Genomic DNA, 26,596 nt, shown 5'->3' on the forward strand with positions numbered 1-26,596 from the left:
AGAGAGAGAGAGAGAGAGAGAGAGAGAGAGAGAGATCCGTTTGATCCGAAACAGGGATAAGAGATAACGGGGATACGTGCTCGATACTCTTATCCGAGGTAACTTTTCATCGGGCTTCAGGGTCGACCCAGTTTTCTATTTTAATCGTGACCCTTCTCGAGCACACAATTTCCCTCGAGTCCCTCTTTATTACCTCTTCTCCATTAATTAAAACTCCGGATACGAAAATCATGATCATCTCCCCCTCTTATTGGCTTCTTCGATTCTTGTGTTTTTGTAGAAAAGGTAAAAAAGGGAATCGTGGGGTGTTAAACGGGCTGTTTCACTCGTTGGACGATTATAGACGGAGTGGATGACGATTCATTTCGAAGATTTAAATCGAGAGGGTTAAACGAAACGAAGACGTCTTAACGAGGGCGTGTCCGGTTTATTTTCAGATGGGGACAAGGAGCATCAACCTGATCTACAGCTGCATATCGCTTAGGTGAGGTGAGGTGAGCGTAGAATAAACACAAGTGGCTATAAATAAGGGAGCTAAGCGAGGCTGAATCGTGGCATAGGATTGGGTTATGATTAGCATAGGATTGGGTTATCTTTTGTGAAAAGGGAAAAATTTTGAAATTTGGGGAGGAGAAGGACGAAGTGATCGATTAAGTTGACTGGAGAAGAGTGAGGGGAGATTTCAGACATGGAGAGATATTACAGTTTTGATTGATAAAGTTGATTTTGCAAAGAAGAAAATGTTGCTTGTTTTTTGCCAATCATTTTTGAAACACGTGTGCTATAACAGAGTTTCGGAAATATGATAAGAATATTATTACGTAAATGTATGTAGTATATTGTTTATATGAATAGTTTTGCAATTCGAATAGATAACATTTCACGAGGAAACTTTTTTCTTTTTCAAAATTAAATATATCGTTAAATGTACGGTTTCATTAAAATCGTCAGAACTGTGTATTTGAGTTTCGATCGATAATGATTCGATTAGAAGAGCAGAAAATTCATTGCAACTTAATAAGCTAAAGGATTTGAGAGAAATCTAAAGAATATTATTAAATAATCAATATGTGAATTATGCAAATATATCGTCACACGTTACGAAATATCTTCCGTGACGAAAAATTCGAGGAAAACTTTTTCTTATTTAAACAGAAGTTTCCTTTTTGGAGGAAAAAAATTATCAAACTTCATGCAGAATTTTCGATTTATCCAATCCAGAATGTCTCTGAAAGTTTTTCAAAGTCTCAAGCAACTTCGAAATTGCAACGAAATATCGCGAATGTGGCATTTCGAAAGGCTGCCAGCTCATCGTCCTTGAAGGCGATGACAAAGCTTAAAGGAAAGTGAAAAAGAAAAAAAAGGAAAAATCCTCGACTCTTTGTTCCCAAAACAAGACAATTCCAAGTTAATTCGATTTAGAAGAGATCTTCGTCGTTTTTCATATCATATTTTTTTTATATTAGATTAAATCTGGAGAAGATTTTATGGATTTGGATTTAAATAACGGCGCAAGAATTTTTTAATTAATGCCCACGACGAGTTGGAGGGCACGTGCTAGGAATGTCGAAGGATTGCAATGGTTTTGATCCAATAATTTTTGCAGATATTGATAAAATTTATCGCCACTGTCACATTGAATCTGTACATGTATGTGTGTCAGTATGTGAGCATCGCTTATCTACCACCATTTCTATAAACAGCTCGTAGCTACTGGCACTCAAAATGTATAATGGGTGAGCTAATATCACTATATTTATCTCTTCATGGAGAGGTTGGCCATTTCACTGATACTTTAAAATCGACAGAAATAAAATATAAAATAATCGAATGCAGTTACAAAATTGATAATTTCATCATTGTTTCATATTTGCATTTTGAGCAATGTCCAAGCTTTTCGAATACTATAAGTTTCATGATATTTATAGTCCACTCGTTGTTGATATACTTCATGTATGTGTTTATTATACAAATTTATAGTAATTTTTGTTTTGATATCTCGAAAATTATGAATTTATATATCTAATCCTTGATTAATTCTTAATCGCACAACTTGTCGTTCTAACAATTAAAGCGAAGTGCTAAAATAAAATAACTTCTAAAAATTTCTGTTCGATGTTTCACTGAATTACTTTAGTCTAGCACTGGAAAGTTTGTTTAATTAAATCGAACAATGCATATTTTATCCTTTCATCTTAACTTGGGTGTAAAAAAAAAAATTTCTTGCTTACAATTCTCACAATAAGTTTCTCCCCATAGTGTATAAATTGGAACATTTTTTTATCATTTCTTTGATTAAAATTTGATAAATATTACGTGAATTACTCCTGGGGCCTTAAAAATGTTGTGATAGTTGGACCGAAATGGAGTTACTTGGATCCTTGAATCGAAAATAATATACGAGAAACCGACTCGCGACGAAGAAGAAAGTAACAGCAAAAAAGAAAAAAAAAAAAAGGTCGAGGCTAGACTCGAGCATTGAGAATCATAGCCCGAAAAAGGTAATAAATTTGTATCTGGAGATTTCGCGTGATTCATCTCGCGTGCTTTTAATTTTGAGGATTGTTATGAATCGATGCAGCTTTTTCTCTTTTCTTTTTTTTTTCAACAATGGTTAATAACTTGATGAGAATAATTTACACGCGTGAGATGTATTCACGCCTCGCGTGTAAACGGCCGCTTAATTACGAGAATGGGCGCGACAAAGAATCGTGCGAGTAATATAACATAAAGGTGATCGAGTCGAAGGATTCAACTTGATGATGATGATCAAATGTTTGAGAATAGAGAAAAGGTCTATAAAAGGATATCTAAAAATTTAAAAAAATTCTTACCCTATTGATTTATTAGATATTCTATCTCTCAGTCTATTGTCATAATTAATAATTTATAAATAATATATAATAATAAAATTATAATTTATATATAAAATATCACGAATGAAATTAAAGGCTGTTGTGAAAATACGTGGAGTTTCTTTTACTTTATTTTAAGAATTGAAGGAAACAAGAGTTATTTTTTTGAATCGAAGGATACGACTGGAGGCTTGACATTGACTAGAAATCGTAAGATTTACGAAGAATTGAATAGGAAATGAATCGTAACATCGTGAAATAATAATATTTGCAATCGTATACGATTTTTTAAAATAATATCACTACGTTAATATTATCGTGAATATTGCAGTTTCAACAAGGTTTGCAAATATTCCAATCCTTGATATTTGTAATATTTCTGCTTGCATTTCATCAGTCATTTCAGACAGTCGTCGTATTGGCAGAGACATTAATTTTGATCCATGGCGAAAATAAAAATTTGTTGAAAATATTTTTTTTTGAAATATAGGTATGCGTTAAATATTGGGATATAAAAAAATAGGAAAAATAAGAACATAGATGATAAGTAATCGATATAATTCGAAATATATTCGTGTAAAATCAAATACAATAAAAAGATTACGTATATCGAATTGTAAAATTTCGATCGAATAAAATCAAATATCAAACACGGGTTTTTAAAAAATATATCACACACATTGAAAAATTGTAAAGTATAAAATAAATGTATATAAATAATAAAATATATCTCTTTATATTTATAGAAAATACAAAATCATAATTCACTTAAATAAATTTTCAATTACTGAATTATGAACGAATCTTAGGAATTTTAATCTAATCGGCTAAGATTCTCCATGAATTTTTCCTAAAATTCAAGAGATATATTCCCAAACTATATAAAATTAAATTATTAAAATCAATAATATCGAATACTTTTCGATATTAGGGCAATTTAAACAATTAAATGTAAAAAGAAGTTTTACAAAAAAAGAATATACGCGAAACTCTCAAGTTGTTTAACTCTTAATGACTAATAAAAAAAATAATTCTAAAATCGTTATCCAAAGGAAATTTTTGAAATGAAAACACATAGCGATAAACGATCTTGTTTACCGATAGAATGCTCGAATTGATATCACACATATTCATATACGTTACGCCTGTTGTACAACGTCGATTTATATACACAGTGTCTCCAAAATCATGGCACAAGCCTTCGAGTGATTCTACATACAAAAATAAATAAATAAATAAACAAAAAAGGAGAGAGAGAGAGAGAGAGAGAGAGAGAGAGAGAGAATAATATTTTTTCGAAAATTTCTGTTTTATGATTTACATCCTTGTTTTTGAGAAAATGGAGATTCAACATTCGCGATAAATTTTCTTCAAATTTAATTTTCTCGAAAATTGATTTTTAAACGAAAAGAAATTTATTCCATATTTTTTGGTTATTTTCATATGTAGAATTACCTCCCGTCAATAATTAAATTCGTATTTAATTTCGCCAATACTCGAGCATCGTCTGAACTTGATTTCATCCTCCGAATAAATTACGTAATTTATCCTATATTTTTCTTAATTTATTTTTTTTTTTTTTTTTACTAAAAATCGCCATTTCAAGAGCATGTTGCATAATGAATTGATTCGAACGAATAATTAACATTCTTAATGATTTGATTTCCGTTTCAGAAACTGGAAATTTTTCGCAAGTCGCAAAATTTACACAGGTTTCGCGCGATTCTGTATTTTAAGTATTGAAAGTTAAATAATTGCACGCTTACTATAAAAAAGCGTACTTTTTTAAAAGTACTTTCCCGAACTCATTAGCGAAACGGCAAATTATTTTTAACGAAATTACACTGCCTCAAAATGATTTAGCACTTCGTAATTTCATAACTGTCGCAGTGATGTATTGATTTTGTAGTTGGTAAATTCGCTATTAAATTTTCTATAAATATATAAGTTGAGGAATATAAACGTAAATACTCGTTTGATTAAGTAAAAAAAAGAAGGGGGGAAATATTCACGATATATATAATAATATTCGACAAAAGTTTGATAAAACATAAATCTTCATTTGTGCAGAAAATATTTCTCTTCCAAAAGTCACAAAGAAAGAAAAGATTGAATTTTGATTCGCGATAAGAATGAAAATAATCTGAATCGATTAAATGTAATTTTTCCATAATATAATTAAAAAACAATAAAAATTATGTTACGAAAAGATATTCAAATCTACGCGATGCGAAAAGAAAGTAGCGAAATTGAATTTATATCAGCCTACTCGACGACAAAATAATATATAACAAAATATATTTGCTTTTCAAAATATATAAATAATTCACGAATTTTATTCAACGATGATATAAAATTTTATGTAAAACTCGTAATTAAATTGTTAATGATAATTTATAGAAAATATCGAATAATGATCAAAGTGTCAGCCTGTCAATGACCTTAAACTTCAAATTGTACAAATAATTATAATTATAAAATAATTTTTTGACACGAATGTTAGAAAGACGTAGAAATACAGAATCGAGAAATGGTGATGCAGCTACGCAAATATCATTTAACAACGAGAAAATTTTTGACTAAATCAATCTCATTAAATCCGAAATTCATAAGTCAATATTTCCGATGCACAAACGATATTGAAAGGAAATCTTATAATAGCATATTAAATGCAATTAAATCGAAAAGAAAATTTTCCGAATAATTACGTAAAATTATATTCAAAAATTATATTCTCCATTGACACTTCTTATACACATCGATACATATTATATATTTTATTACCAATTTCATTGCTTTCTTTTCGCAAAAATCGAAAGACAAATTCTATTCTTCTTCCTTCCATTTCTTAAAATAAAAAAAAAGGAAATCTTATAGCGTTAAATGCAATTAAATAAAATTTTCCGAATAATTACGTAAATTCAAAAATAATATATTTTACCAATTTCATTTCTTTTCGCAAAAATCGAAAGACAAAACTATTCTTCTTCCTTCCGTTTCTTAAAAAAAAAAAAGAAATTTTATAATAGCGTTAAATGCAATTAAATAAAATTTTCCGAATAATTACGTAAATTCAAAAAAAATATATTTTAACAATTTCATTGCTTTCTTTTCGCAAAAATCGAAAGACAAATTCTATTCTTCTTCCGTTTCTTAAAAAACAGATATCGCCAATCTTTTCGTTATCTTTATATCCTTGAATTCTCACATTTTCGATACAATTTTCAAAGGGGAGGGTAGAAAGACTATCGAGACGGTGTTCACCACGGTAACCCGTTTAAAAACAGGTAAATAAATATTCCTGGAGTAGGAGTGAGTCTCCACAGGCACGGGCACGGCATTTTTCAGGGGCAGCGGGCAAGTCATGACGAAGTTGGCTTCGTAAAATCTCGAACGTGTTGCTCGTTGTATCGTGAACTATTTGCAACCAAGCTTGCTCGGATAGAAAACCTTGCTTTCGCTCGATATCCCCCTATATATATATATATATATATACATACATATATATATATATATATCACAACCTAACGAGATTTAAATCGCGCGCGGGAAACGCTTCAACATTGGCCTCGTTGCAGCCAGCTGATCGCAGGATTAGAGAGCGTATCGATCGATTCGCATCCCCTCTGGAGAAAAGATTGCTTCTGGAGAAAAGAACTCTTCTTCGAAATCGACTCCAATTCCCTCTCTCTTAAAAACACCCTGGACAATTGCTCGAACAAAGAAGTCTTCTCTCCGCAGTTCTTTGTTCGAAGCAAGTTTGTACGAGGAAACGTGCGCTTTAATTCTCGACGTAGAGAGAGAGAGAGAGAGAGAGAGAGAGAGAGAGAGAGAATACGATCGAATTTCAGGGTAGATTTTTGACCGCTCGGGGGCACGTTTCGCTTTCTCCTCCGCGTCTCCTTTTTTACCCTGGAACTCGACTCTCTCGAGTTCGTTCCTTCGACCGCGCCAGCCCTAGGTCTCTTTGTCGTCACGCCGACCGACTCGACTCGACTCGACTCGAGCGGTTCCTTTCTTCCTCTCCCCCCCTCCTCGCTCTTTCTATTTTCCTCCTCCGCGCTGCTCCTTCGGGACCTCCTCCCTTCTTCTCTCGACAGAGACGAATGGCAGAGACGAGCCTCTTCTCTCGATGGCATTAGTCGGCCATCGTTGAAATTCGGCCACCCCCTTGGTGGTGGAAACAGTGAATATTCACCTTGATTGGAAATTGAACGCGCGGTATTCGATAGAATAATTCGAATAATTGCTCAAATTTTTCCTTCCTTCGCTTCGCGCACGAATTTCTTTCTCGCCAAAAAATGTCACCACGAGCAACAATTTCGGGAAAAGTTAAAGACTTCCAAGTTGCAGCAACTTGGAGAAACTTTTAGAAAAGTTTTCGAGAAAATTCCGATTGAAAATTTCGTTTCGATTCTCGATACTCGTCGAAACTCCTTTTAGAAGAATTTTCTATTCCCTTTTTTTTAAGAGAAACTGTCCCATTCTCGTAATCTCCAACGTTTCATTCGTCGTTGTTTCTCGCACGACCGGTCGAAATCACACTTTTGTTTCACTCGTCGCGAGATTTCCGGCAACGATGGAAAAATTCACTCGCGAAAAATCTTGGCGAAAGTTTGAACGATCGAGCTTCGGATGTGTGTTCCACGAACGGTCGCGACTCCTGAACTGGAAGCTGCCCACCTCTGTGCTTGGGTTTATATTTAAACAGCGGATAGTGGCCGACGACTACACGTCGACGCATCGTCTTTTCGGTGGAGAGAAAGAAAAAGAGTGGCGTGGCGAAAGTCGAGAGGAGAGCGAAAAGTCGAATAGCAAAAGGAGAGAGAGAGGGAGAGAGGGAGAGATTTTACATTTCGTTCGAAATGTTTCGCGACTGATTTATCTCGACGGTGTTTAAAGAAGAAGCATCCTCGTAAATATGCCATAACTTGATCGATTCGACTCCTCGAGAAATTGAGAATACTTTTTCGCGGTCCCATTTTCGAGACAAAAACAAGAAGAAGAAACCCGCTTCGGTTTAAAGGGCATTGGCTTGCAAGCTCGCGCCGACACGTGGCGTTTCTCCTTCGATAGAGAATGTTGGGAAATCCATGCTAAAACATCCACAAACATCGTGACCGATGAATCGCGGACCTCCCACGCAGCGTGCGTCTGAACTTTCTCAACCGTGCCAACGTCTTGCATACGATATCCGTTTACGAATCTGCATCCCGTAAAGAGGGATTTAAAATTCAATCTCTCTCTCTCTCTCTCTCTCTCTTTCTTTCTCTTTCTCTCTCTCTCTCTCTCTGTTGCGTGTGAAGATATTTATTGGAAACAAGTGGCTGCCATTTTGCCTGATCAAAAATTGTCGATATATCGATATTTCCAAATCAATATTTCTCTTCTTGTCCCATCGAGGGGAAAGAGGAGAGGGGAGTCCTGTTTGAATCTTCGAATTGAGAAAACGATATCTCTACAACATTGGTAGCTGAAAGAAAGAAAGTTCGAATTCCCCTTCGGTCATTTCGGTCCATCCACCCACCCACAGTTTATCCACAAAAGGGGCAAAAAGGGGAGGGAGTGTTGGAAAGAGGAAAGGGGTACGGCGGAAGGGTCATCAGCCTGGCGAAGCCGACGATACTTTTGGTTCTGCCCGCGTCACCCCCCTCGGCTCTCTTTACCACACCCTCGTGACGTGCACTTTTGCTCCTTGGCGCGTCTCCAGGGACAAAGAAATATGGGCTGGTCCGCGAGAAAATGGCGTAATTATATACGAGGGCGGGAAAAAGGAGGGTGTAAATCAAAACGGCGCCTCCCCTCTCTCTCTCTCTCTCTCTCTCTCTCTCTCTTTCTCTCTCTCTCGAGAGATGTTCTCGAGAGATCGTGGAAGGAGAGAAACACGGACTTGTTATCTAGCGGAGAGAAGCTTCGAGGATATCGATCCTTTGGGGAATCGTGGTGATCGATCATTTACATTTTCCACTTTTTGGAAAAAGCTTTTCGAAAATAGGCAGGTTGTAGCAATTTCTCTTTAAATAAATAAATTGGGAATATTTTGTAATTTAAGAGTTTTAGGTCTCTAGTTTATAATTAATATTTATTTAAAAAAGAAAAGAAGAATAAAAATTTTTTGAATCGTTATAATATTAAAGCATATAGTGGATAGCTTTATTTTTCTGTTTAAAAAATTTTTTAAAAATTTTATAGAGTGTTTTTGCTTCGTTTACTTGCATACCAATTTCTAATTTTAATAATTGTAATAAAATCTTTAGAGTAGGAAATTATTAGTTAGCCAGGATTAAGAACAAGCGGTTCGCTTAATTTTATTTACTTATAAAATTACTTATAAAATGAATAGAAACAGTTTTTGTAATTGTGCAACGTGACACCCTAACATCGGTTTCGTATGTACGTATAAACGATGTTCCTTCCTTTTTTATCGATAATTATTTTAATTCAAAATAATTTCACAGTCCTGAACAACGTTCCCATTGAAGAAAAAAAAAAATGGTGAAATTATTGAAACAAAGCCTCGAACGTAACCCGAGATCCCCGGGTCACAGGAATTTAATTTCGCGATAAAGAACGATAGTGTGTTAAACAGAGTGAGAAAGATTTATGCAAATGAATATTTTTATAGGAAACAGAAGATTAATTTTAACGTAAGTACAATGAAACTTGAATTGAAATTCGTTCCGTCATTAACGTTTCCCGTTATTTTTTATTTTCCATATTACATTCTATTTTCTGCGCTATGTTATGAATATTTAATTAATAATGTAACGTTGATCCAAAGTTAAGTAAGCTGGAAGCAAGATCGACAAAGAATCGAAATCTATGTTGAAAGTTCAATTAGATGATCATTATTTATACGTTACATTGCTTCGCATAGTAAATTCAAAAAATCGTTTCGTTTCGGAAAATTATTAAAATTAGAAAAATTGGAAATGCTCGTTTCTCCTTTTTTTTTTTTTTTTTTTTTTATGAAATAATAACGTTCAATTATCGTCGTTGAAAACATTCATAACTTTTTGGTTACAATTAATTTTTAAAATAATTAATTGCATATATCTTTATACATATTTCGACGTATACGATACTTAATGTATCTATCGAACATTAAAAAAAGATATAACCAGTCCATCCAGAAATATTGGATATTTCTTTTACAGCTAGCTTACACCCAAAAATTTCGAATTATTGCAATTATATATTAAATAATCAAAACTAAATGAAAATCTTAATTTAAGTTTAAAAATTATCTCAAGATTGAAGGAATACACCCAAAAGTTTCGAATTATTATAATTACATATTAAATAACCAAGACTAAATGAAAATCTTAATGTTTAAAAAAATTATCTCAAGATTGAAGGAATACACCCAAAAGTTTCGAATTATTATAATTACATATTAAATAACCAAGACTAAATGAAAATCTTAATGTTTAAAAAAATTATCTCAAGATTGAAGGAATAATAATAAACACGGTTAATAAGGACAGAGAGTGTGGAGGATCCATAGAGATCTCGATGGTCAGTGAGAAATTTCGCTTTAATATCCGGCAATATGGAATCGAGCAGAATGAAAAAGTACGAGCCGCATCGTAATTAGCGGCATTCTTAATTATTCTAATGAGTGCAATGACGTCACGAGGTCGAGGATCCTAAGTGCTCCGCAACACCGACGTAACTTTTTTTCCTCGTTTATAGTACCGGGTCGAGTTTTCTTTTTTCCTTTTCTTTTTTTTTTTTTTTTTTTTTTTTTGCCCTCTCATCAATCGTTGCCAGCCTTTTCAAATACTCTCGAGACTTCTTTACGTGAATTTCTTCTGGTCGAATCACCACGTCTCTCGCATGTTCAGTCGAATGCAAGGTATACATGTTAATATATTCAGTCTTTAGAGGGTTGATTCTAAAGGACAAATGTGGAAAAATTGGATATGTACAGGAAAATATCGATCTTATTCATTAAGTTGTAAGCAATTTAAATTAGATGAAGCGAGATGGGAATAAAGTGTTTGATAAAAAAGTGTCTAATATGCGCGGATCTGCATGCAGTAGAATAAATTCAAATAAATTTAAATTATATGTTTTGAAAATATATCGAAATGTGGCAAAATATTTGCATAATTTTATTATGTAAATTTGTTTATAAACGTTTTCTCTCGATTTTTTTAATAAGTAGATATTGTTTATTTGATAAGATTGGATTGGAAAAAGGAAATTTTTTAATGTAATATCAATATCACGTTGAGGCTTCTTATATATATATATATCAAAAGTCTCGTTTAAAATTCAATTAAATTTGTATTTAATATTCAATTATCGCAGAAATAAAATTAATATTTAGAAGGAAGATATACAAAAAAAAAAAAAAATTATTGATATTTTTAAATCTATTTTTGTATTCGTTTTCCAAAGAATATATTAATAATTAATTCTCCACGAATATATTAATCGATATGTACAACAATGCGGCTATATGCAAGCTTCTTCTATTCTAGTTGTTGAAGAAACGATAGTTGTTTCGAATCGTGAAATATCATCGCATTGTCACGAGAAAAACTAATGTGTGGTAAAAACGAAGAAAGGACGATGGTTCGATAACACGCAAAAATAATATTTACGTCAATATTTAAGAATATTTAAATAATGGTGTGCCTTAAAAAATTGTGATACGTCGAATTTATTGCGAGCCAATTCAGTGTAATTTACTCGATGATTATAAGAAGGGAAGATGTAATCAGATAATATGAAATGGAAATCTCGATATTCTAATTTATAATAATTAAAATACAAGTAAAGTAAATATTTCATTAATATTTTTGTTTAATGGATGTTTCTTATTTCCATCCATAAAAGAAAGTTTTTACGCTTGCGTGTATCGATGAAGTTTATTCTTGGTAATTTTAAAAAAAAAAAAAAAAAAGAGAAAAAATTGTAGAACAATTTAAATAGATATATTCTTTTTAACTGCAAATTAAAATTAAAACTTTAGTAAAATAGCAAATTTGAAATTTTTTAATAAATAATAAAATGAATTTCAATCGTTCATTCAAGGATAAATTAATTCACAAATAAATTTGAAAAAAGAAAGAAAGATCTAGAAAAATTGAAATTTGAAATTTGAATTGTTGTTTGTTATATTTATCATGCATATATGTAAAATAGAATTTCTCTGAAATATTATATACTGTTATACCGTTTCGTATTATCGAATTTCTATTTATCTGATTTTGTGTTGATCCAGAAAAAATAAAAAATTCGCTTATTTTTATGAAATACAAATTCCACAAAGTTTGATAAGTTTGATATTTCCTAAAGTTATTCGTTTAATTTTTCTTATTCTATTTTAATTTTCTATGCTAAAGCATATATTCTGTATTTCTATATCAAAAATAAAAATCCTTCCTTTTGTGCAACAAACATTCCAAATTTTACTTTTTCAAATTTCAGTAACTTCATCCATAACTCATATATATCAACTCACTATTTTATTTCCTATTAACCACCAAGAAAAGATTCTCAAAACTTACATCAATCTTTCTTAACCCTTTGCACTCGTATGTCGCCATATAGGCGACATTATATATTTTACCGTTGCACTCGTATGTCGCCATATAGGCGACATTATATACTTTACCGTTGCACTCGTCTGTCGCCATATAGGCGACATCTTACATTATTTGGGGTCAAATTATATTACATAATATTCATTTAATTAAATTTATTTACAATTAATTAAAATCATGTTTTCAATAAATATGATGTCCCTAACATATTATATAGATTTTCATATTTCAAAAGAGTGTGAGATGCAGATTAAATATGCTTATTTGCTAATTTTTTCTACTAAACCGGAAATTTTAATTTATGTTATGTTCGCATAAAAATATTTTCCTTTTGATCGATTATGAAAAAAAATTCCGAGTTGATGGGTATCCTTATCGAATATATATACGAGTGCAAAGGGTTAAACGCTTCTTTTCAAACATCAGACACTCGTGGATTTCTAATACTGTTTTGAATTTGTATTACAAATTATTAAAAACAACGATCCTTCGAAACTACAACGTATTTGATAAAGTGCAATATCGAGTATCATTTTAAATAAAAACTAACAATATCATTTATGACGTTACAATGTTTAGTTTTGTCTCGTGGAACAACAGTTTTTCGTTCGAATTTTTCCGTCCTTTCTTTCTTTCTTTTTTTTTTTTTTTTTTTTTCTTGATCTACAGAACCCAAGCTCGCAGAATCGTCTTGCTAAAAGCGCGAGCAACACTCTCGAACCACGATTCTATGCAAATAGAATCGGCAACCACGAAGAGATGCGGCGATGTTTCGCGTACGAATCGAGCACACAAGAGCAAGAGCAACCGTTTGCATCCATAGAAAATGAGATGCCTTTCAGTAACATCGGAAATATAGGTCAGAAACAGAAAAGCTAGGTAAATAGAATGAATGTGTCGCGCGGAGGAAGAGAAAGAAGAAGAAAAAAAAAAAAAAAGTCGATAGGTTTTATCTCGACCTGGTTGGTGTAACATTTACAAAATTAAAACTCCCTTTCAGTTTATTTTCCATTTTTTTTATCCCCGGTGTCAAGAATGAAACACTTGGTAAAATTCTACACGTTTCGAAACCCTAAATAATCTATTATTCCCGGGTAGAAATATTTTTTATCGAAAGTAGTGTACACCTAGCTTTCATCGGTATTTGCAGGGGAGCAGGAAGGGAAAATAAACGACAAGCAACGGCCAACCCCTCCTCTATGACTGGTCAGATGGCGAAGAGAGCCGTCAGACGCTTGCAACGCAGCGGTAAGGTTAATGCGAGATCTCTCCTCTGAAACGAAATATCGATTCACGAGGGAAACCGGCCACCCTTTGCACAGCTGTAACGGAGAACAAGAATAATAATAATAATGATAAAGTAGGAGGAGGAGAAGAAAGGAGGGAAAGAAGGAGAGATGAGGAGAGAAAAAAGAGGGGGGGGGAGGAGGGGAGAAAGGACGGAGGAAGAGGGAATGAGAGTGCCGCACGAACGTCCTTGCTCGTCGTGCAGAACCACCCTCCTGTTGCCAACCGGGCATCGATCCAACGACCGACCGACGTTCCTCTGGTCTACCAAGAAAGCATCCCTTGGTTGGTACCCCCGTTTCCTTCCTTTCCGAGCATCCAAGATGATCTGTCCCGCTTTTCAAGGCGAAGAATTAAGAAGAATTTCGTGAAGGGGGAGGGATTTCGTGAATGAAATTTGGATCGAAAAATGGGATTATGATCCTCTATTACGAGGATTTTCCTTTATTTTATTTTATTTTATTTTATTTTATTTTTTTAAATTACGAAACTCGACGATAAGCTATTAATGGAAATAATAATAGGATGGTATCTATCTTTGTTCATTGGTCACAAGAAAATTAAATAATGATTAGGAATGACGTAGAAGAAGCGAAAGAAAGAGACAAAGGTTCTTAGTCATTCGACATGGACACAAGATAGTACGCGTTGACGAGGTGAAAGGAAACTGAACTCGTGTGTTTTAAACGCGCGGCAAAAAAGACAATGGTTCATGTATACAAAGACTATTAAACACACGTGAGTCATGCTTCTTAAGCGATATAATAAAAGTGGGATAACATTTCGTGACATTAACGAGAAGCGAAACATTGGTCGAGGTACATCGTGATGCACAAATGAATGAACCATATGGCAATAGAGAATCTATTGTTTCCTTTTTTTTTTTTTTTTCTAATTATTATTATTATTGTAATTCGAATTGTTTCTACGCCCAAAATCAGAATAACTGTTCATCCTATGATTTTTAGAAATTTAAAAATACACCGTTGAATCCATCAAGAACAAGCAAATTCTAAAATATATATAATAATGTATCAAATATTAAAAGTTTGTAACAATTTTGCACAATAATTGTCTACTGATTTGATAAATTAATTTATTTCGTTATATCAAAGATATAAGAATGATATAGAATAGATAAGAGAATATTTTATTTTATAAAAATAATATTCAACGATGATTCGATGGTAATAAAAGCTTACGTAATAATCAGGCAATTTCAGCAAAAAAATTTTATTCGTATAAATAAAGTTTATATGGAATAGCATCGTAATAGAAATTTAAAGTTTCACGCGAAGGATTTCTAAATTTATTCAACATATTTTCACTTGTATGATAGAAATTTAGTTTCTATTTATTTATATTATATGTATATGTATAATTCTTTTTTATACGTATACATAGATATATAATATGACTCATTCTTTGTTCTTTTTTTTTTTTTTTTGGTATTATTCCTACATCCATATTCTTTTTCTTTTCACAATTTAAATTTGTATTGCCGTTGTGTTGATTTTTTTATCGCTTTTATTTTTCGTATCCCTATTCGTTATAAATTCTCGTTATAATTATAATAGATAACTAGATAATAAATTTCATCAATTAAATCTTTAAAGTAAGTAATCTAATACTTTATCATAGAATGAATCGATCGAAAGAACCGGTTGAAATTTTAAGAAGCTTGCCTTGTGCTCGATCTGGAATCAATGTTTCTCCAGCTTGTTTCAATTTATTGTCAAGCACAACGGGTGTGAGTCATGTCTCAACAAAACTGTTAACGCGCGCGTGTATGTGTACGTGTATGTTATCGGCGGCATAAGTTTGCGAACTCCGTAAACAAAACGTGCTCCCTAACAAGAGAACGCGCGACGCCACGGTGGAACGACTTCCTATCATTGTGACGTAGTTCCCAATCAGCTGATGCTTGGTCAGTCGTTCATCTTTGATGACTAGCTTTCAGCTAACTATGCGAAACTGGTCTCCGACGATGTAAATCTCGCTCGATATTTATACAATATTAATTTCAGTTCGATCAATTTGTTTAATTTCATTTTCTACTTCTATCAGATTAATTTCCGAATAAAAATCTTATATTGGTTTAACATATTTTGCCCTATAATTTTCAAAAATTTGCTAAAAGATTAGAATCGTAAGAAATATTATATAAATATTTATTAAAGATAAGAAAAATCAGAAAAATAAGGACTTAAAGTAGTTGAGAAATAATTAAAAAAGTATAATTTTTCGTAGATAAGATAAACATGTCAATATTTGTATTTCTTTGTTACGTAGCGATTTGGTGTGAATGATCAGTGGTGTGATTGATGCTGGAAACAATATCGATTATAGACTAAAAGATTTTATGCCATGTTACTTTATCGTTGAACTAAGGGAGTGGATTTTGTCCTTCATCGAGTACATTCGACTATTTTTAAACATTTGATATGACGTATGTAGAAAATGAGTACAAAGAACAAAGACCAGAGGAATAAAAGAGCATCGATTCAGATCGTGGAACGTGTCCAAACAGGTTTGAACAAGCTCTTTCATAGCTTTAAATCAGCGTACGAGGTGATAATACGAAAAATCGATTGAGACCGAGAAATTTGAATCGACCGTTACAAAACTCCAATAATATTTTTCCTCTCTACATAAATTTTTACATTTAAATTCGAAATTAGAAATTTTTAATTCTCGATAAATTTTTATGCGCAAGGTGTCGTAACACGAGTATACGTCCATAATGGTGGGGTAGGCGCCTACTGTTAGGACTCACAAGTGAGAAGTTAGGTTAGGTTTGCATTACGAAGCTTGATAATGCAAGTAAGCGATATAGGCATTTCGAGAATAAAATTATATGCTTTCGTTAACGTGTAATTCATTCCGTTGTATTTTAATTATTTATGTAAATACGATAAATGAAACGATCTTTTTTTTAGAAATTCAATTTCTACGCGTAATATAAATCGATGTATCCTTCTTAAACGACTACTTTATTCGTTTCCCTAATATGAAATGTACAGATTTCCTCTTACCTTCACGGATCAAGGTTTTTGAAATGCCTTGACACAGAAGTATCAGTATCGCCTTGAATTAATTTCAGCAATAAATCGATACCTCGTTTGTGCAACTGTGACAATTTTCAAATGTAACCGCAATTGGTTAGACTTCGTTGTAGAATTTGTAACCAAACATGGAAATCTTTCTTGGAGCCGTGTTGCGACGACGCGATGACATAATTTCTTCACGTCCGAAAAGATTCGTGAATTGTCGTATAGCTTTTCACTAGGAACACTGCACCTTTGATTCAATTCGCATTACATGACCATGTCAACGAGACACCCTTTACAATTTTTTTGTCAAAAAGGGAAGAAACAAAAAAGGATAGCGATTATTAGACGTTCAGACCGTTACACAATTTACTTTTTGGAGCGAAGAGTAAAAGACGTAGGCAAAGATAGTATCGTATTGAGTGGAGAGAGAGAGAGGATAAAATTAAATTGAATTATAAATTGACAAACAGAATCGAATAATCCTGAGTTAACGATGGCGAGAATCCAGGCGTAACTGAATTTTTGTTCACACTATTTTCTCGTCTTTCCATTACTGAGAATTTAAATACTCACATGACAAGTCGCGAGACGATCGAAGATATCATATTAACGGTTTTTAACGTTATACAAGTAACGCGCGATCGAAAGAAACGAGCAATTAATGCGGACGGCCGTTTGTAACACCACTGCTCACAGGTCAACCATGTTGGACTGGCAGCTGGCTGCTGCTGCGCGTGTGACGTCACGTCGTGTTTTCGTCACGTGACTGCAGGGCTGTATAAACGTTAGGTATTTTTAAATATCGTTAGAAAATATTAACTTATTTTGATGTAGAAATTAAATATTTAACATTATTTTAATAGTGATATTAAAAATCAAGATAAGACATTATAATTAATAAGATTCATACATATATATCATGGTTTAGTTTTAAACTATTAAGTTTTAAACGATATATAAATATGAATGAAGTGATTTTATTTAATTTAATATCAATTTTTAGTTCAAAATTATCATTATATATATAAATTAAAAACGACAACAGTTATAAATACGATACGAGCAATTTATTATCCATCGGAAAATTTTATATTGAGATTTTTATATATTACGTTACCGTTCTTATATAATAGAATATTGCATGAATAAAAAATAATAAACAATATATAGTAAAAAAAATGATAAATTCGTCTAAACTACGAATAAAATACAGAATTCATTATTAAAAAAAAATAATTTTTAACACGTTAACTTAAACTTTAAACGTATTTATAGAAACAAGAAAATATCAAACTCGTTAAATACATTTTATTTTAATTGTTTTAATATAAATTTGTTAAATGTATACAATTTATACAATATATACGAAAATTCTATTTTTTTTTAACATTTTTTTAAAAACAATTTCTTCTAAGACGCAAAGCTTTTATCTTTTAATAATACATATGTCTGTATATACTATATCTTAATATATTGCAAAACATTATTATTATATTTATCATACGTACATTTATCATTCTTTTTGTATATTTATTTTAAATATAAAGCATAGTTAAAATTATGCCACTCATCGAATATCACTATAAAGAGATACATCCAAATGAATTTCTAATGTAAAGCGGTTTCCAGACCACTGGCCCTGCACCAACAAATAAATCGAGCGGCAAAGATCGATGAGAGAGCAATTTTTTTGTAATAAGAATAGCGATGCGTGTCGCGACTGATAATAATAGACTACATGCACCTTGGTTCATTTTTTATTAGAAAAAAAAAAAAAAAAAAGAAAAGGTATATTTTACAAGGATAATAATCAAACGAACATAAGAAAGTTTTAAAGAATCCTAGGTACTCTTTTCTTATTTATATTCTTTATACCAAAATTATATTTATAAAATTGAAAAGCAAGAGAAGAAGGCGCCTGGTCTCCAGATCCTGTCCCCGTAATACGATCCTTGAATCGACATTTCATCCCATCCCACCAAGAATTGCGGCCCCTTGTATTTCTTCAGAGTTGGTGTTACGGCCCTAGAGTTCCTCACCCCACGCTCGTGCCATAGGTTGCAGCAATGCAAGAGAACGACCACTGTGATGGTGGTAAGACGAAGAGAAAAGAGGTGAGAAGAGAAGAAGAAGAGATAAAAGGAAAGAGTAGAGAGGAGAAGAACAGATAAGAGAAAAGAGCAGGGAGGAGAAGAGGAGGAAAGATGAGACGAGATGAAACGAGAAGAGAAGAGAAAAGAAGCGAAGAAAGCAGAAAAGATGAGTGGATGGCAACGAGAGAGAAGGGTGAGATGTGTGGCTAAAAGAGGAAAAATAGTGGAAGATAGAGAGGGGGGGGATTGGTGGCGACGCGGCGCGGTGCGGTGTAGCGCGCGGCACGGTTGCTTGGTTGAGTGAGCGGTGGGGTGGGGCGGGAGCGTCGGCGCGAACGTCGGAGCAGGCGGGAGCCTGGGGGTGTTCGAGGGTAGAGGAGGATGGCGGGAGGTCGAGCCGTGAAGCGGGGGAGAGGGTAGGAGTCGCGGGAAGGAGCCGTGCCTCCCTGCCGTCCGCCCGCAGTGCGCGCTACGCGATATCACTGGCCGGTCATGTGTGTGTCACTCTCACGTTCACACTGGTACCGTTCGGAGTGCTTGGTTACCGCGCTGCCACCGTTACCGTCAACCGAGCAGTGTGTGTCCAGTATACACGGTGTGCGGCCGGAAGTTTAAAGTGCCTCTCGTTCCGTGTCCTGGACGTGGCGAGAGCAGGCGAAATCCTGTCGGCGCGGGGGACATCATCGGAGAGACGACAACGACGACGGACGTGCAGGTGGAGCGGACTGTAAAAGGGAAAGATCGGCTGCGTGGTGCGCGACGGAGGAAAAGGAAAAAAAAAAAAAACAAGGAAAGGAGAAGAAGGTGTCAAAGAGCGAAGTGTGTATGTTTGGAACGGTCGCCGAAAGTTTTCGGTGTACGGTGTCCAGTGTCCAGACGCACGTATGTAGGAGCAAGGAGTGGCTGCTGCTGCTGGTGGCCGACCGTCCAAGGAAGAGAGAAGAAAGAGAGAAAGGAGAAGAGGATCGTGCGCGCCTCATGGCCCTGTTGTTTATTGGCCCGTCGTGATCACGAAGAGAAGAGATCCGAGTGACTGTGTTCTTGTGTTTTGGTGAAAAATAACGAAGTGGTGATCGGTGCTCGATTGTTCTTCTCTACGGTTCAGTGCTACGTGGGGTTTTCTTTTTTGGGGGAGAGGCACGCTCGCTGGAGGATCGGAATAGAGGAAAAGAGAACGGCACAGTTCGTGGGGGAGAGAGAAAGCGAGATAGAGAGAAAGAGAGGGAGAGAGTGTGAGAGTGAGAGGGAAGAATAGCAAGATAGAAATAGAGATAGAGGTAGAAGAAGAGAGAGAGAGGGAGAGAAAGAGAGAGAGAAAGACAGAGTGAGAAGAAGAAGTAAACTTATAGAGGAGAAGGAGAAAGGGTGATTGGAAGACCCGGCTGGCGATCCGAATTCGCGGATTCGACACGCCGCGGTTGCCGATCCATAATATGGCGTACAAGTTTCGCGAAGAGATCGTGGGAAAGAGGTTTCTCTCGGTGAGTGGTTTCACCAAGCTAAAGGTGAATAAGATTAGTGAGTGGGGGTGGCGTGCGGGGGTAATTCGTGCTGCCAGTCACAGGGATAACAGCTGTCATGATCTTCAGGTGAGTATCATCGAACGAAACATGTTCTTCCTTTAATTAATTCTATAATCAGTTTAGAAATACGTTCAGTCTACGCAGAATAACTTTGGTTCGATGCATGCGGCCTATCTGGCATCGTGCGCGCGACACGCTGTTTCTGTTTACATTAGCGACCGACCTTTCGAACATTCGAACTTAGCATTCTATAGTCTTGTTCACCTCAATTCGAGAAATCTGCGCTCCTTTTTAATATCGAAAGGATCTTATTTAACGCGTCTTTTTTGCGATCGATACTCGTCAAGTTTTTATTTAATATTTAAACATTCCTTTCTTACGACATGTAATGACAGTGAAATCTATCGAAAGATAGCAACTGAATATTTGAAAAAAGTATTTGAAAAAAATTTTTATTTGATAAATTATTTTAAATTTTATGACGAAAATGGTAATATAAACATATATTCTTTCATAACATTTATTTTATTTTTTAATTATATATTTATTTAGAGTCATACAAAGAGTCATCAAGAGACATTATTATTGTCTTATTTATATCTCGATTTGCGAATTAAATTCAAGGAAAATTTTATAATTTCATCTCTTGTCATTTCAATATTAATTATTAATATTTAATATTATAATTATACATTATATTAAAAGATACATATTTAATCGAAATTATTTCTAAGATTCGTGTATGAAATTAAACAAATATAATAAGTTAAAAATAATATAATTATTTCATTCGATTTTTGATTCAAAATATGTTTTATAATTGAAAAAAATAGAATCTAGTTAGAAATTATTCAAAATCAAAAGTTAATATAAAATATCAATCAAAAAGCAGAAATAATTAATTATAATCTTATTATCTTATAATCTTATCCTTACTTTTTTTACATATTCAAAATTAATAACATAAACATATTTTTTGCGTTTTGATTGTTTTTAAAATTATTTATAAATTTTTTCTTCTTAATTTATTTTTATATAAAATTCAGAACGAGGTTAATAAATAATCTAATCTCTCTTCGATTCATATCGGAATATATCAGAATAATTTTTTTTCTATTAATAATTTATTAATACTATAGCTATCAGTATTTTCGTCAAATATCGAAAATTTTCGATTGTAACTCTCTTAAACTTTGCCAAATTCATTTATAAATCATTTTTCCCTGTTTTATTATGAAATAACATGTAAACAGTAAGTTTCTTGTAATTTCGATTTCGATATATGAGCTTCAGCTATGAAATCTATTTATCTTATAAAGAAGAGTAAATTGGAAAAATCCGACGAAGTTTGAAGTTATGGCAATGTCTAAGAGGTTTCAGACAATGAAAACATCTGGTCATTGGCAAATATAGGATACGAGGAAATATTATTTTAGAAGACATTCGTGCAGATGATAAAAATTTATTTTTTAAACGCAATTAAAAATTATTATACATAAATCTTTATTTTACGAATTTTAATAAATTTTTTTTTATTTTATAATTTATGTTTTGTAAATTAAATTTTCTAAATTAAATAAGCCTGTTTTTTCGTACATAATAAGTAAAATTTATAATTAAAAAAATTGTTTTGCAACATAAATTTATTTTTTACGTTATATGAATTTTGCATAATGCAATATTTTTGTTTGCATTTTTTTTTTTTTTTTTGAAACTTCAACTATGCGAATTTATTTTCATCAAAACCAAAATAAATTATTTAAAACAGATAAATTGATTAAAGTTTATACAAAATTCTTGTATAAACTTAAAAATAAATTTAAATATACAACATTTTAAAAATTTAATCGAAAATATTTATCATTCTTTTTATCGATTCGAATATTGTATTATCTTTTCGTTTTTCAAGATAAAAAAATAATATTGAATCCTTCATTAAACCATATTTAAATAGACAGTCATTAGCAACATTGGTCATGTCTCATTTAGATTAATATCAACATAATCGCTTTTAAAACTGGTATTTACCAGAAGCAGGAAATCCTTGCGTCATTTTTCGCGAGAAACTATGTTTCGATTGTTATTATCATACGTTCAAGATTCATTAAGAAACTGTTGATCGAAGTCGATAGGCGATAAGGACAACTTTGTGAAATCGATGCCAAAACAAAATTATGAGGCAAAATGGAAAGAAGCTAGGATAAAAAACTGTTTTCTATCAGATTACATAAGCTATCGTACCTCAGAGCTTTTTTTTTTTTTTCTGTTATCGCGAAGTCATAACTATTTCAGATTTCGAGGACGTTGTCGGTACACATGCATACGTCGCAAAACACAAGAGGTACGCAATTGGTTTTTGTCAATTAAGCCTGACCAAAGGCCATGATTCTCTCATTTCAAACTTGAACAATGTATGCACATAATTTTTTTTTTTTTTAATCGGTCTCGTTGTTTAGAAAAAATAGATTTTTTTGTACGTTTGCAAGGAATAAATACGTTTCTATATTTTATCGTATATACATGATATTTTGATTATTATTAAACTACATCTTCATCAACGAAGCAACAATGAGAAATATTTTTATTAATATTCCATGTTTTTTTTTTTTTTAAATCGTTACTTGCTGTCATCATTCGTCTAGGATTCTTCGTATTTATTCTATTTTGATTCAGAAATTAGAGAAATGAATGTTGTTTCAATTTACTTTGTCGATTTCCAACAAATATCGATATCAATGATAATTATATATATTATGTACACATGTAAAATATTCGGAATATGGAACAATGATTGATTTATTAAATTAATTGAATAATAGATAGAATAGAATAGATCTTTTCGTATAAAAATTATATGAAATGTAAAAAAAAAGGAAATACGTGAAGCAGTATTGTGTATAATGTATAATAAAAGTGAAATGAAAAGTGAAAAATTTTGTCTTGCAAGGAACAAGTCTTCTTCAGCCAACGTTCGCAGTTTGGAACAAAGTGTGTATGGACAACTTGTTGCTAGCAACAACTATAGCCTTGAAACCGAAATAAAACCCAAATATTTCTCGAATTATATTACTTTAGTTGTGTGAACAAAATGTTTCTGTACATTGTTTTTAGAAGATGTTTGTTGGAAATGTTTTGAAACGTGCAACACGAATTTTTTTATATCATTTAGTAATTAAAGAAAAAAAAATCTTTTAGTTCAGAAATTATAATCAATCATTATAATCAACAATTTTAAAATTGCGTTTCAGTTTATATAAATTAAAAAAATATCTTTAATTTAATCTCTTAACGATTATATCAATATTGATTATATGTAAAATTTATTTAAATATTATGTATAATATTATGAATATGAATTATGAATATGTGAAATGAAATAATTTTGTTCTTAAGAGATTCTTCTCTTATGGATTACATTCATGAAAGGAAAGAGAATTTATTTGTGATTGGAAAAATTTTTTTAAACTATTTTTATTTTATTCAATTATTAATTTATCTAAATAATTCATAGAGATTGTACGAATGAGATATATCTTTTGACTCTTTATCACGAATAGCGTTTGTTTAAAATGAAACGCTTAAGTTGGATTATAGTTTTGATAATAATTTTTGATTATGCGATTAAAATAGTTGGATTTACTATTCACTCGTTTGTCATTAATGTGTAAAGTTATTTTTTGTAATAATAATTTTAATTTAAACAAAAATTCAAAAATATTTCGAAATTCAAAATTGAAATTCAAATTTTATTACGTCCGTCTTTAGAATAGCTATTTTTAACTTGAAATTTAATATTTATTAGAAACGATTAGTTTTTTAGATTGGCGAAACTCTAAGAACTCAAAAATCTCGAAATGTATGCATATTTTTTTCTTTGTTTTATTTCGTAAGAAACTAAGGTAAAAGGTTTTAATAAATTATTAGCCAATGGTGATTGTAATCATTTTTGTGATAAAAAATTAAAATTTTTATTTTTTTCTTTATATGATATTTATATTGATGAAATTTAACCAATTAAAGTAATTAAAGAGCTTAAAGTCTGAATATAAACGATCGATAAAATTATTTCAATCGCGGAAAAGCAACATTAATTATTTTTGCCATTCATTTCGAATCATTGGATCAATTAGTTGAATGAAAATAAATTCATATCATTACGATATTTTTTTCAATATTTTTTTTGTAAATTATTTAAATATATATATTTTTTATTTTTAGTATTCTACAAAAATAGCATCAAGTTTCGAAAAGTGTCATTCTTAATATTTATTGGTTTGATAACGTACACATAGTTAAATGTACGAAGTTCTTAATTCAAGCTGTTATTTGATACGACTCAGCTGAAAATTATCGCGAATCATTTCTTTTCTACAAAATTTTTTTAAACGTGCATTGCAAAAATCGAAACGAAAATATAAATATTTCATTTATCGAAGTACATGCCTAAGTTCGAAATGAAATTTTAATTCTAATATTTAATATTTATAAAATTTTATTAACGCAAATATTAATATTTCATTTCAATCAGAACCTATCGTATGATGAAATTGTTTTATTCGCGAAAAAGCAACATTAATTTTCTCCGCCATTCAATTTGAATTTAAATATAATTTAGTAGTCAAATATACATAGTATAATGCATGGAATAAAATGTTTTAGATACGATTCTCTATATTCAAATATATTATATACGTAATTATTTTGCATCGATGTATGTGTAAGGGTTGCAGAAATAATGCAACAAATAATAGTATCAAAGTACTTCAATGAATGATAAACTAAAATAATTTTTTAATTTTTCTTGAACATTTTTTTTTATTATTTATTTATTCTAACAATGGATAAGTTTAAAAAGTTGCAAATATTCTCTCAATTTTAGGAAAAAATAAAAATTTGCTAACAAATTTTAAAATATTTATTTCTAATAAAACTTTAATATTTTCTATTGATAAATAAATCAGCATTTTAATTACACGTATATATTTTTTAATCGTTGATACTTATATCAATATTTTATATCAAATTAATATAAAATTAAATTAATAGTTATCTAATTCCTTTCATTAATTTTATAAAATTTGAAAGAAAGAAATACATATATACATGTATAAGATACAACTTTTTATACAAGATTATTTTAGTAACAATATATATTATCTACATATGTATTAAACTATATATAATTACAATAAAATAGGAAATTATCATAGAATATGACATAACCTTTGTAAAATAAGCCTTTATTTAGTAAATGAACGAATAAAAATGCCAAATTATCATCAATAATTAATGATTCATAAAATCATTATCTTTCGTTCAATCTTCGTATTTAAATGTTTTATTTATTACCCTTTCATTAAAAAAAAAAAAAAAATAGTCCTATTGTAGTAACGATATGTAATATTTACCTTAAAACGATCGCAATGAACTCTTGCCATTATCATTTCAAGATCTCGAATTAATCTAAGCGTTCTAAAACACTTTAAGCATCCATTAATCACACACAGATTATTGCACGCGTTCTAAATACTCTACTTAATCGTAATACGTGTTAATCGAAACATTCTACGCCCATAAGCTTATTAGAGATTGAATATTCAACGAGGAACCGTGAAATTATGAAATTGGTCCGTTTATTAACACTCGAATCGTTCAAAAGGTTAGCCCGATCGATGATCGAATTTTCGACTCGACGTCTGCGAATCCATGGTGGCGCCAACGGGTATCTGGTCTTTGCAGTGAATTTAGTTGACATCTGTTTACTATTTGCCAGTCGGAGGTCATTCGCTGCTCTGGCATCGAGCCGCGGTCCGAGGTCATTGAATGCGAATTGCTCGTCGCCGCGTTCGCTTTCTCCTTCCTTAAAAATGATACGGTTCTGGCTTGCTCGATCGGATAAACAATAGATTCTGTACAATAGATTGTATACTTTGTGTATTGTCGAAGCTACAGTCGTCGACTGTATAATAACATGTGTTATGATTTTCGATGTTTCTCGAGATTAATTCAAACGTGTACACGTATGAAATTACTGTTTAGCTATGTACTTGTAATATATATGATCCTTGGAAAGGAAAGGAAAGGAAAGTAAACATAACGTATCTAAACAGAATTAATGAAGTAAGCGATCTCTGGGAATTGTGAATTGTAAAATTTACATTTCGTTGTCTATCGACGATGGTAAATAATATAGAAGAAATGTCAAATTTTTTTCTACAAATTTATGTT

General features: G+C 31.9%; 2 protein-coding genes across 4 annotated transcripts in view; one reads left to right on the forward strand and one right to left on the reverse strand.

Annotated features, from left to right (window-relative positions):
* LOC122716001 overlaps window positions 1-17,424 on the reverse strand; it is a 41,092-nt gene extending 23,668 nt beyond the window's left edge. Inside the window, exon 1 of the mRNA XM_043938668.1 lies at window positions 17,326-17,424. Within this exon, the coding sequence (XP_043794603.1) occupies window positions 17,326-17,357 (32 nt within the window). The 5' untranslated portion in view covers window positions 17,358-17,424. The remainder of the gene's footprint in view (window positions 1-17,325) is intronic.
* A 1,927-nt stretch (window positions 17,425-19,351) lies between these two features.
* Window positions 19,352-26,596, forward strand: part of LOC122716040 (probable JmjC domain-containing histone demethylation protein 2C) — a 291,449-nt gene continuing 284,204 nt past the window's right edge. For all 3 annotated transcript variants that reach the window (XM_043938733.1, XM_043938735.1, XM_043938734.1), the window contains exon 1: window positions 19,352-20,434. In XM_043938733.1, coding sequence (XP_043794668.1) covers window positions 20,279-20,434 — 156 coding nt within the window. In that variant the 5' untranslated portion in view covers window positions 19,352-20,278. The remainder of the gene's footprint in view (window positions 20,435-26,596) is intronic.

The sequence above is a fragment of the Apis laboriosa genome, unplaced genomic scaffold (genome assembly GCF_014066325.1).
Source record: "Apis laboriosa isolate Shangri-la unplaced genomic scaffold, ASM1406632v1 scaffold41_cov147, whole genome shotgun sequence".
Lineage (NCBI taxonomy): Eukaryota > Metazoa > Arthropoda > Insecta > Hymenoptera > Apidae > Apis > Apis laboriosa.